The sequence below is a fragment of the Telmatherina bonti genome (assembly GCF_933228915.1).
Source record: "Telmatherina bonti genome assembly, chromosome: 21".
NCBI lineage: Eukaryota > Metazoa > Chordata > Actinopteri > Atheriniformes > Telmatherinidae > Telmatherina > Telmatherina bonti.
Window position 1 is genome coordinate 27651405 of NC_136630.1, and position 13691 is coordinate 27665095.

General features: G+C 40.8%; 1 protein-coding gene across 1 annotated transcript; it reads right to left on the bottom strand.

Annotated features, from left to right (window-relative positions):
• Positions 1-474: 474 nt before the first annotated feature.
• On the bottom strand, positions 475-11630 carry LOC306771323 (uncharacterized protein). Its single transcript, XM_079260484.1, has 7 exons — positions 11472-11630; positions 10632-10834; positions 5690-5791; positions 5501-5593; positions 3101-3211; positions 2894-3017; positions 475-2815 (listed from the first exon to the last, which is right to left on the bottom strand). The coding sequence occupies exons 1-7, from the start codon at positions 11497-11499 to the stop codon at positions 828-830; spliced, it is 2649 nt and encodes an 882-aa protein (XP_079116610.1). The 5' UTR covers positions 11500-11630; the 3' UTR covers positions 475-827.
• Between the last annotated feature and the right edge of the window lie 2061 nt (positions 11631-13691).

The window sequence follows — 13691 nt, forward strand, 5'->3', positions numbered from 1 at the left end:
AGTTGCTGGATAACTTTTATATCTTTTTTACATAATAGATCTGTTATGAGGTGAGTCGCTTCAGGTGCTCTGGACTACACGGATTTAGAAATGTTTGTCTAATCACAAGATAAAAATCCTGTATTTTCCAGTTCCAGATACCTGTAATGCTGTGGCGATGACAGGGAGAATAAATTTCTGTACATGATTAAATGAAGCTAAATATAGTTTAAGCACTTATTTCTCTCAAGACTTTTCAGGTTATGGATATTTTTTAAGTTTAGTTTATAAAATGTAAACACTTTGTGTATGTATTTGTACTTCTCTGCAGGAAAAAAACTGGTAGTTTTTATTATTTATCAAACTTTTGTTATTTTACTTGTCCAGATGTGATGAAACTGAGCTGAATGAATCAGACATTTTTCTTCTCCAACACACCTGATTCAAACTAAATGAATTTAAAACAAATGAAAACGCTGACTGCTACTGTGTTCAGCAAATATTTGGCTTCAAGTTCTTAACTTTTATTTGTACATGATCTGAAAAGCATTTGAGTAAAATATATTCTTATTTAACAAAGGGAATTTATTCATGAATGAATTAGATCTTAAATCATTTACAAATCTTAAGCAGAACTACAGCAAACATCTGTAAAAAATACAAAGATACTTGTTTTTTTTTTTTAATGCGGTACAATTACACATTTACTAACAATCCAAGCTTGTGACGACCATCAAGAGAGCAGTGAACCGGGAAATGTCACCATTCTGGCCAGTCTGCGTTACCAGCTCAAACAGCGGATGCTAAACTGGTTGTTAAACTCCTTATAATGGGGTTAGCACGTTAACCTAAGCATGAACTAGTCTCCGGTGTCTCTTCAGGCCGTGCAAGCTGGAGAAGGCCTTGTTGCAGACCGCGCAGACATACGGCCTCTCCCCGGTGTGGGTCCTCATGTGTAATGTCAGAAAACAAGACTGGACGAATCCTTTCTCGCAAATGTCGCATTTAAACGGTCTCTCCCCTGTGTGGTACCTCCTGTGTATCTTCAGCTCCGCCGCAGACCTGAAGGACTTGTCGCAGTCGTCACACTTGAACGGTCGCTCGCCCGTGTGAATCAAGGTGTGCCTCACCAGCGCGTCCTTCCCGAAGAATCCCTTCCCGCAGTGCTCGCAGGGGAACCGCAGCCCTTTGTGATGGAAGTTGTCGTGCTTCAGAAGGCACCGTCTGGACGTGAAACACTTCCCGCACTGAGAGCAGGTGAAGATGGCGGCGGGTTTCTCTGTCACCGGTTCTCCGGAGTGGTGCACGCGCTCCACGTGCCTCGTCAGCGTCACGCTGTGCCTGAACTTCTTGCCGCACTCCCAGCAGAGGAAAGGGTAGGCCTTTGTGTGCTTTTTATGGTGCTCCACCAGGTCGGAGTAGGAGCGGAAGCGCTTGCTGCAGTAGGTGCACTGGAACGGCTGGTAACCAGTGTGTTTCCACTCGTGTCGGATGAACCGCTTCAAACTGGCGAACGTGGTCTGGCAGTGGGTGCAGGTGAACGGCTCGGTGGGGTTGTGGACGTCGATGTAATGTTTATGAAGCGCCTTGAAGACGGGGAAGTTCTCCTCGCACTGGTTGCACTGGAATGGCGTGTGGGACTCCTTGTGCAAGGCCAGCGCGTCGGAGTCACGGACTAACTTCATGCACACCTCACAGTACAGCGGGTTGTGTGTCTGTTTGTGGGAATCCAGCGTGGATTTGTACTTAAATGCCTTGTCGCATTCGCTGCACCTGAAGCAGTGCTTAACGTCCTCGGCCTTCTCCGGATCCACCTGCTGCTCGCTGTAGCAGATGTTCCTCAAATGAAACCTGAAAGTCTGTTTGCACTTGAACTCCACACTGCAGTGGGGGCAGTAAAACGGCCCTTCCAGAAGACTTTTGCTGCCTTCAGGGCTTTTCTGTCCACAACCTTTAGAGGACCCCTCTGCAGACGGGGAGTAGTCGGGGTCCTGGGCGGTGCTGTCAGACGGCTGCTCCTCATGAGGAACCCCGCTGGATGATTGTTCACCTTCATCTACGGTTTCGTTCGTGTCCGAACCCGTACATCTGTGCTGCTGTAAGTACCGTAAGCTCTTATACAACCTTTTGCATAACGGACAAGCGACAGGCTCCTCATGCTGGCTCATATGTCGGGGTAAGAACTTGGCTTGGCTCACCACTTTGCCGCAGACTTTGCAGGTTCTCTCATCCAGGTCGCTGCTCACGGCCGAATCCTGCGATCTGGCGAACTTCTTCTGGCCGCTGTTGGTGGCGTTGTTTCCCGTTTTCCTCCACTGCGACAGATACCGCTTCATCTTCAGTCCTCGGTTCTTACGCACCGGGCGTTCCCACAAGACGTCCCCCCTCGTGTCCTTCACTCTGCTGCCCGCGTCCACGTCTTGATCTGCAGGTCGCTTCTTTTTCCTCCCGCGTCTGTTCGGCTTCTTTTCGGTCCCGTCCAGCACCGTGACCTGGCCGTCCTCCCCGATGATCAGCGTCTCGGATGTTTCCTCGTGGCGGTCGTCTGCCACTTCCCCCTCGCTGGCCTCGCCGCCTTCAGCTGGAGCCACTACGTTGTCCATTTCTGTCTTCACCTCGCCGCTGAGGCCATACCACTGGGTCTGCACGCACGCCGAGTTCCCGCTTCCCTCCACATACATCTCTTTGTTCTCCGACTCCACCTCCATCTCCGTGCACACGGTGTACATGAGGCCTCTGTCTGCGTCCGTTTCTGTTTGCTCATTGACGATCACGACTCTTTCCACAGGCGGGAGACAGAGCGCCGACAGGATGCCGCTTTCCACAACGTAAGATTCTGGAAATAAACAAGAAAACGAGCGATCAGATGAATGTCGCTGCTGCGCGTTGCAGCTGAGTGGAACATCAAGCTCACCGATGTCTTCTAACTGGACGTGATTTTTCTGAGTTCCCAGCAGGACTTTGAGATCCTCAGGCTGGACGAAAGTCTCCATGCATTCATGTAGAACGGGCGAAGTGTCGCCGAGCAGCGAAGCGATCTGATCCAAACATGCCATGATATTAAAATTCATTGGAAAGCAGGAGAGACCAACAGCACACATGAGTACCTTTTTATGAGTACCTGTTGGAGAGTTTGAGTGGGAAGAAGCTTTTCGAGTCTGGACAGAAAGAGCCACATCAGGGTCTGGATTGCTTTGTCATATGTGGGCCCAAAGTCTCCTGGGAAGACATCCTGGAAGACAAACACACCCAGAAAACAGAAATATGAGCCGACTGGATGGCAAATACAGTAAAAAAAAAAAAAAAAAAAATTTAAAAAAAAAATTTAAAAAAAAAAAAAAAAAGGTGAGATATTATGAGACAGAGTTGTCTGGAAGGAGTTTACTCAGCAGTGAAAAGCACAAAGTCCAATACGATCCTTAAAAGTCGACTAACCTGTCTGGAGCAGTTATGTTTTATTACCCAGAGACGCAGAACGAATGTTTACAGAGCCGAGTTGTAAGGGTTGTGCTTCCTTTAAGGGCTGGGAAATACACCTACATTTAGCATATTTATCAGGTCTTAGAGAGAAAAGTTATGTTACTGCTGCTGCTTTTTTTTTTTTTTTTTTTTTTTTTTTTTTAAATATCTGACTTTTAGATTTAAGACTGAATTTAAGAAAATTTAAGATTCCCAATTAATCCCATTTTAAGGTTGTATTTCCCTTTGGGGAATTAATAAAATATTTTTCATTTCATTTAAGCTGTTCTCTGTAAAAAGAAAACACTCATTTCCAGATGGAGCTACTTCCCAGCGGTGAACAGAAACCAGAAAAAAAAGCATTGTTTATGAAGATTCTGATTAAATTTACTTTTACTCTGTATGTTACTAAAATGTTGAACTAATCTCTAATTTCTTTAGTTTTCAGTGCAGATGCTTTAAAACTGACTGACAATATAAAATAATATATCCTGATCATATTTTTGTCATATCTGCCAACCCTACAATATACTTGCTGTTAGCGATGCGGCAACGTACACATCATGGCTGTAGCGTGTTCCCAGTGCATGTTAAACATGCTATGAACAGACGCTGCTCGCATTGACGCAAGGTGGCGTGTGTACGAGTTGAAATGTTGACATGCAGCATCTTCCAATAGCTACTTCTGAGCATCTGTGCTTCAATATAAAAAATGACTCCACTAATCAGAGCAAGGTGTCAAACTATGGTCCAGGGACCAAAATGGGGTCTAATCTGGCCAACAAGATGAACATTTTTTGGCTGTGCAGGCTTGACTCAAGCCAACCTTGCAAACAACAGTATAAACACAGTCAGAGGTAAAGGACGGGATTATTGTTAATATTTCTTTGACTTTGATATAAAATACTAAGATTTTCATTCTTTGTTTATTCCATTAAATCCGTTCTCAAGGTATTGTGAAGAAAAAGACACTTCTGTTTGAAGTTTCTTTTAGTTTTGAATTTTTTAATCTACAGTGAGAAGTTTGAGAATAACATAGCTGCATAAGTTAATAGACATTTAAAATAATGTGTTTATTCCACACTATTTTCTTTTATTTGTGGTTTTATACCATAGGTTTTGATGTTTTTGTGGTGTTCAGACTAGATTTTTTTTTTTTTTTTTTTTTTTTTTAAAGTGTTTTCCCCTTGATGTAGTATCAAAAATAGTGTTGAGTATCGGCATCGAGTGTGAAATGTTAGTATTGTGACATTCCTAGTGGAAAGCAGGTTGGAAAAGTGTGAATGTATAAAGCTCTCACCGAGCCCACATATCCCATTTCACTTTTATAAGTTTACTAGAAATTTCAAACTCGATATCGATACTAAGGATGGTGCTTGATACTCTGCGATATTTTTGATACTACACAAAGGGGAAAATCAAAGTTGCTTTGGGGGAAAAGGCTGCCCCCTGTAGTGCCTGATCAAAATGGTTAGAACAGTACAGAGGCACATGGCTGCCTGTCCTTGAGCGGGGTTCTGTCGGAGGTTTTCCTTCCTGTTAAAAGGGAGTTTTTTCCTTCCCACTGTTGCCAGTGTGCTTGCTCAGGATGGGAGATTGAGTTGGAGTCCAACTCAATCTGTTGGTTTCCTCATATAGGCTGTTATGAATTGGCTTTCATTATGTTTTCTTTTTCTGTCTGTAAAGCGTCTTGAGATGGCATTGCTGTGATTTGACGGTATATAAATAAAGTTGAATTGAACTGAATTGAAAGTTGAACAGTGGCAATGAAGTATCAATACCCGTGTTAGTTAATATCCAACTACATTTTAGTATCGATTAGTATCCAAGTGTGCACCTAACCCAAGGTAGACAGCGATGTCAGGCGGCAACACTGAGACTTGAAGACCTGATAACATTAGTGACCTATTATCAGAAGGGGTTTAACCAGCAAGCTACTTAATGTTTTTTCTGTTTTGATGGACATTTAAATCATTAAAAGAAAAGTGTCCATTACAGTTAAATATCATTGCACCATTACCACCTTAAAGTGTTATTGCGACGTTAAAACTCTTGAACTGACCTGGAAGAAGTTCATTCTTTCTTCAGGATCCCTCAGCAGGTTTCTAACGAGGCCCATGAAATGAGAATCGGACGCTTCTTGACCTGCATCAGGCTGTAAGACGCAAACAAGACCAACAATATGAAAATAAATAACAAACAGAAACCACAGTCATAAGGAAAGGTCAAGCCCTGAAAGGTTCCTGCATACCTCAACGTTCCACAGAGACCTGAGGTTCTGCATTCGTTCAAGATGTGGCTGGATAACATGAAGGTCGGCAGTCTCTTCAGAGCGACACAGCTCCAGGATCAGCTGCAATCAAACATAAATAATAAACAACAGAGACAGAACGATCCCCGGCTCCTCGCCTTCCTGCTGTCGACTGACTTCAGGTTCTGAACACCTCATTAAAAGGCTGAGTTCCATTCCCTGGTCCTACACCTCCGTTCTGCCATGTTAGCATGTAAAGGTAGGATGTCCCAATTCATGTTGGGTCAGACGGGTCAGAAAATGTTTCAGAAACACACCCCAAATGGAGGGTTAAGAAAAACTTCACAGAATGCAAATTACCAACATGATGGCTACGACTCAGTAGTTCAAAAATGTATTTTCTCCATTTATAAAGTTTTAAAATGTACGACAACCAGTTTGTTGTACAGTTTAACATTGTTTCAATGTTTAATGGTCATTTTCATCATAAAATGAACATGAAAAAACATGGCTGCACTACGTTGAGGCTCCAGTAGAGTTAATGTCACCAGACTGAATACAAACAAGCAGCCTGACCATCGACAGCGATCAATAAAAACTTGGCGACATCGCTGCTGGTCTGAAGTTGCATTGAGATCATGGGCAAAGGTGTTTAAAGCAGAAGTAAAGTAGAAGTCCTGCCATGTTTTTGGATCTACCGATGCATTTAAAACAAGTGTTTTCACTTAACAGGCTCGTCTACCTGCAGTGGAGCCGATTAAATTAAGCTGGTTTGGTGACTGGTTGGAAAGAGCTGCTGGAAAGGACTGGAAAATCAAATAGAAAGGAGGGAAAGGAGGGACAATCAAATAGAAAACTTTTTATTGTTTTTATTGATCTTCTTACTTGTCTTCTTGGGCATTATAGCAGCAGAATGATGGTCTGGCTACTGTGTTTTGTTTTGTTTTTTTAATCTACAAAATCAGCAATATTGAAGAATTCTGAGGATCTCAATTTAAAACGAATCGACAACCAAAGAAATCGGAATCATATCGGGACCAAAGCATATTGTCACAGCCCTAACTTATGCGGTAATGCCGTGTACACATCAGACGTAACGCTGCCACTGGCCTGTAGCTGTGACGAAGCAGTGTATTGTCACTTCAGGGATTGGTTGATCCATGAAAATGAAGTTGTGAATAAAGTGCGAGCATCCATGCTACACATTAAAAGCTGCCAACAGCCCATGCGAGAGACCCCCCCCCCCAGCTGTAGAGGGCATGATTTGACTAAATTTCTAGCAACAGCTTGTCTTGTCTGCTTTAGTAAGAGCCAGAGGTGACAGTTGAAGGTGCGTCCCAATTCATAGGGGTTGACTTCCAGCCCCACCTCCTGTAGCGCCTGTTATAAGGGCTACAGGGTAGAGAACCCAGAGAACCTCATGAGAACCCTGCTGATGGTTTCCTGCTGTGGTTCAAAACCAAAGCAAATAAAAAAGAAAAAAAAGATTTACTACAGATACTCTGAGTGAATCTCAGACCTCAAACTAACCATAACCCGCATGAGAATAAATGTATTTCAGCACAGAAACAACATTCTGTTGACAAGAGAAAGCTACAAACTGCTACAATATATAATTACACATGTAACGAATCCTCCAATTTTATAGCATAGATCACAAACACTCAGCCATTTTATTACACACACCTTCCTGGCTTAGTGAACTCAGTCATTGTGGAGATGATGTGAGCTTTGTGACACGGTGTATCATCCTGCTGGAAGTTTCCATCAGAAGATGCTACACTGTGCTCAGAAAGGGATGGACATCAGAGTTTTCCCTACACTGACTCAGCTGCGTCAGGCTACCGTCAGCGGCACGCCTACAAAGTGGCGATAAAGAAATCTTTTCACATGTACGTCCAAGTTTCTGGTCTGAACCCACTTAGCTCAGCTCAGACTGTAGGACACTCAGCTGTCCAACATCTGCTCTGCACGGAAATGCAGAGTGCAGGGAAGGGGAGAGGGACATAAGAAAACCATGGCATGTGGAAAGGAACAGTAGCTGCTGATAGGTTCCTTCAGATTTCACATATTTCCCAATAAACATATTGATGAACAGCAAATGTGATGCTATGTAGCGTTACGTGGTGCTAACACCAAAATGACCCTGGTTAGTTTAAACAATGTAGGCTACAGCTGTGCTCATATGTATTCATCCCCGTTCATTAAAGAAAAGGCTGAATTTACAACAGTCACTCAAATAACTGGAGACTTAAAAAAGGAACAATAACTAAAAAAAAGTGCAAAAAAATATATTTTTGTACCATAAGACACTGTTTTTTCAAAATACCTGTCAACAGGTGCAGAAGTCTGACTGAGAGGAACAGAAAACACCTGACTGGAGCAGAAACATTAAAGGATTGTTCAACAGAATATTAGTTTATGAGTGATGTAATATGTAATAAATTATCTTATTTGTTTGCTTGAAAAAAAAAATATTTCTATAGAACCAGAATTAGAAAATAATGTAATAATTTTCATAAAATTTTTATTTATTATTACTTTAGTCAATTTCAGGTTATTTTACAGGCAGCTGTTTTTTTTAAATCTTCTTTAATGAAAGGGTATGAATAAATATGAGCACAACTGTATATTCTACGTGCTATAATGTTTTAACCACTGGTTTCTGATGAGTCTGTTAAAATATTTTTACAAAAAGCAAAAATGCAACCAAAGAAAAGTGAGTTACTGTTACTGATATGTGATGTCCGCTGCCTGTTAGCCTCAGTTTCCTGTTCTCAGCTGACGGGAGTGGAACCCGGCTTATTTCACTTCCTGTTGCCTTTCTATCATCTCCAACCAGTCTGTCCATCCTCCTCGGACATAAAACCTTCTGGTCCAGAAAACAGCTGATATTTTCTCTCCTTCAGACCTTCTCTGGAAACACCAGAGATGGCTGTGTGTGAAAATGCCAATAAATAGTGCGACCAACAACCAGTCACTTAAATCTCCTTTCGTCTTCATCCTGATGCTCAGTTTAAACCTCAGCAAGTCGACCTCACCACATCTACATGACTACGAGTTGCTGCCATGTTACTGGCTGAACGGTGCGAGTGATCCACACAAAGTGGTCAGTCAGCATATTAACCAAGAGGGAAGAAGGGAATCAGTATGTGTGCCATTTTCAGTCTGTTTATGTCAGTAAAACAGGTGCTGACAGGTGAAACTGCAGGTAGTAAATGACCTTTGCTGCGTCAGTAAAGCGCTGAGTGAACTACAGTGTACTTTTACAGTGAAACAATAAGACGTGACACGGCCGCCTTGACTTAATGACATGAACATGTGGAGTCGACATCTTTACTGCCTCTGATGTGAAAGTACTGCACTTCACAAGGTGGAATACACCTCGTGATACAACCAGACATGTATAAAGTACTAGAAGTCAAGGCGAGTAAAAATACAAGTACTCTGAATGAAGTCACTTGAAAAGAAGTTGAAGCGTTCTTGAAGCGCCCCACTTAAGTAGAAGTACTAAAGTATTCAAATTTGTTTTACTTAAGTATTACAAGTAGTTTATTTAAAATTTTTACTCAAGTACTGAAAGTAAAAGTATTTCATTGTATTGTGTAGTTATTTAAGACAACATTAAACTTTGTATATCATGTTTATGATTTCAAACTTTTATTCTGACATTCAGAAATCCTTTTGCTGGAGCAGTAATACATGAACAGGAACATCCATGAAAAAAAAAAACACATCTCCAGTGTGATCATTCCCCTCCATAGCTTTTCCCCTTTTTAAGCCAGTAAGTATACTTTAAATGTTTTTGGGTTTTTTTTAATGTAAAGACATCTCTCTTCATCCATAACTTATGGCAATTAAAGGCAAGTTGGCCACTTATAAGTTAGTTCTTCTGTGAAAACTAAAGAAATTTGTAGTGTTGATTCCCCTGCAGCAGATGTGTCCCTTTGGATCCGGGATCCCTCTTCCGAAGAATCACGTACAGAGATTGTCTATAGCGACACACATCACACTCTAACAAGTTTAATGGATTTAAACAAATTACCATTATGTTTTTTACTTTTTTTTCTGTTGTAACGAATAACGACGCAAGACAATAAAAATGTATCGGAATAAAAGTATCATAGTGATCCAAAATATGTAGTTGAGTAAAAGTAGAAGTAGTAGAGAAAAAGTAACACTTCAATAAAGTAGAGATACCACATTTTACTACTTAAGGGAGGGAAATAGTTCTACTTCGTTACTATACATCTATGGTTATAACCAGTATGAGGGACTAAATCACCAGCCAGACTCTTCCTCTGCCGTGCCTGTCAAACTCTTCAGACAGAGTTTGACAGGAACAACCTGTCAAACTCTGTCTGAAGACTCAGCTCTTCAAGGAACACTTCCACACTTAGTTTAGCTATATTTGTCGGAACGTTGGAGAACTTAGCCCAGTTCTTTGCAACAAACTTTATGATATTAATTCTATTTTAACATAGGTAATATTGTGGGTTAGGAAGGGAGAAAAACAAAACAAACAAAAAAAAGCCTAAAGCACTTCATGGAAGGACCTGCGTCCAACTGGACAGTCCACCAGCACCTTCCTATGATGTCCTCTACTGTTTGATTTTGTCCTTCTGTTGTTCTCACTCATATGTAAGTCACTTTGGATAAAAGCATCTGCTAAATGACTATAAAATAGAAATATTCCAAAGAAAGGAGATTGTGAAACTGATTAAAATGCATACAGCAATAACAGCTGAGAGCTGCAGCTGTTACTGAAGGAAAAAAATCTTCTGTTACCAAAAACAAGGGCATGTTCAGACTTTAATAGTTGTTTTGAGTAAAACTTTTAGTCACCACGCATATGAAGGAACTATTTTTTTTAGTAAAATTCTACTTCCATCAGAAATACCTGGTGGTAAAAGCTTGAAAACACACACTGATGAAGACTTACTCGTGCTCTGAGACCTAAGATGAGCTCCGCTCGCTGTCTTGTGGAGAGGAGTTGAGGAACAATCTCTGTGACCATGAATACGAACTCCTCAAGCAGCCCATAGTCCGACACGACCTTCTGTTCCACAGTCTGCCAGATGGCCGCGGAGACCAGCCGAATGGGAGAGACCAGGAGGCGAAGAGTCGAGAGAGGGAGAGTGGCACCTGCAAACAGAGAAAAAATTCAGTAAAACTCACACCCAAAACACCATGTTGAAATGAAGCTTTGTTTAGACATGCCAGTATAAAGTCTAAAAGACGCCATCGGTATAGTTATTGACTTTTCCATTGCTCTGAAACTTGTGTAATAATAAATAACACAGCATTACCATTAAATTCACTTCTCTGACCTGATGCTTACAGCTGGCGTTAGCATTAGCATTTAGATTCACTTCTGAGCTGCTGCTTACAGCTAGCGTTAGCACTAGCATTAGCATTAGATTCACTTCTGACCTGCTGCTTACAGCTAACGTTAGCATTGGCATGAGATTCACTTCTCTGACCAGCTGCTTACAGCTAGGGTTAGCATTAGCATTAGATATACTTCTCTGATCTGATGCTTACAGCTAGCGTTAGCATTAGAAAAGCCGCTTCAACTGAGTTATATTGATCTTTGTAATAACTTTACTAATGAAAACCATTTTAAACAACTAAACAACCAGTTTGCATGGTTTAAGTAGACATGTAGTTTTTTTAAAAATTACAACAAAAGACATAATCTGGAGCTAGCGATGCTATTCCCGCGCGCGCGCGGACATGCGGCCTAGCCAAACAAACCTGTCCGGAAGCGTTTTTCACTCACCGGTTAACTCGGAAATTCCTCCGTCCATGCTAAATAATGACTGCAGTTACATAACATTAAATAAATGACGCTCCTCTTTCCGCTGAGGTCAAACTAATGATTTATATCTGAGACTGTTTCAAACAGCGAAGTCCGATCAGAGATCTCTGCGTCGACGGCTGCTTGGCGGTCCGTGTGAAACAACAGTCCGACCACAGTCAAATGATGTTCATTCGTTCCGCATCTTTCTCTCTGTGGCTTCCTCCACGTCGCGTCATTCCAATCTACAGCATATTATTTACCAATGCATTAAGCTTTAAGTGGGCCGGTATCGGCACTTTTAAATTTTATCCCTTTGCATACCGGGACCATTTATTTATTTATTTTGACAGCGTATAGTGCATACTGGGACTTTTACTGGCTTTCCTCAACAGTCAGTATACCCTCCCACGACCTGACCACATATTACAGCTATATTTGTTGATTTTAATAAAGTCGCCCCAAAAGAAATGTATTAAGACCGGTTTAGACACATAACACTTGCTGTAACCCACGTCACGCCGCACTTCATGTTGTTCATATGGCAAGCCAATTTGACATTTGTTCAAAGCACACTCCTCTCGTAGTACCTTTAGGTAGACTTCCTCTCGTAGTACCTTTAGGTAGACTTCCACATTAGATTTTTCCTGTTTCCAGTTGCATTCTGTTTTTCAGTTATTCCTAGTTGAAATGAACATTTTAGATATCTAAAATGACATTCTTACTAGGACAAATGACGTCACATCCCCCATTCATGTGTATTGGGATTTTACTTACAGCTATCCAAAATGACATTTGTCCTATCTAAAACAAACTTTCTGGATATCTGAAACAGAAGTTTTACTAGAACAAACTACAATTTATTATATCCAGATATTAATTGTTTCTAGTCATAATTTACATATCAGATGCCAACAATGAAAAATACATTCTAGATATCTACAAAATAATTTCTAACCTCTATAATATATTTTTACTAGTAAAAGGCTTGAGGGCTTGAGGACACGAACTGGAGCAGAGTTCAGTAATGAAAGTAGTACTACTTAACCATTGTATTATGTTGAAAAAAATCACATTGGCTATGTTGCGGGTCATTTTGACCCACACTGTAAATCTACTCACAACATTTAAAAAAATCTAGTTCAACCAAAAACTTTTTTCAGATTATGTAAATTTTTAGAAAAGAGACAGAAAGGACAGCACCGCCTGAATGAAATAAGGCGCTCATCGACAGTAACATGCAAACCAAGATTGTAAAACAAAGGTAGAATTTCAACCCATTCATCCCATACATCTGGTCACAGCTAGCTTGTCTCTTTCATATCAATTCACTCTGGTGTTGCGGTTGTCAAATCAGATGACTTGAGAGTTTATGTCAAAAGTGTCCAGAGACATTGTTGCTGGAAAGATCTTCATTCCACAGACTTACAGTACAGGGGCGAGAAAGTTTATCCCCAAGACACACCTGAGTGTCTGTGTATGAATGTCTATTCTAAAGCATTAAAAACATAAACAAGCAATCAAAATTTAAGTACATTAAAGAGACTTTTTTTTATTTTTACTCTAATCAGTGACTTACCCACACTGAAGTGTCCGGGTCAAAATGACCCACAACATCATCTTTGTATACAAACACTGCACAGATGTTCAAATACACCTCAAAGTTACCAAATTTCACTCAGAAGTTCATGAGACCAGGAGAGGAAAAGTCACAAATTTTCATGAAGAAAAAGAAACGTTAACCAGTAGTTTGTTCATAACAAAAACTGAAATGGGTCAAATTGACCCTTAATAATATAAAGGTTAACAGTAATTTACTACAGCAGACAATGAAGGTCAGATGCTGCAAACTAAGTGTACGGCTGGTCAGTATTTTGAGTTTTTGAAGATTATTTCTAGATTAAAGATGATATTGCTAAGTGTTATGGACCAGGCCGGATGCTGGGAAAAACACATTTCACAGAGGAAAAGTGTAATAGTAATACACTGTTAAATTAGTCTGGTAATAAGCTAAATAAGTCTAAATGTAGAACTTTTTATGTTTTTAACCCTTTCATGCATAGTGACTCTGTAGTGGGCACCTATTTATAAGCTTTTTCTTGCATATTTTATTCATGAATGAGGAGGGTACTTTTGTAAATAAACCACTTCAGTGGATGTTAGTGAGTCATCCAATACATTTCTACTCACTACAAAATAAAT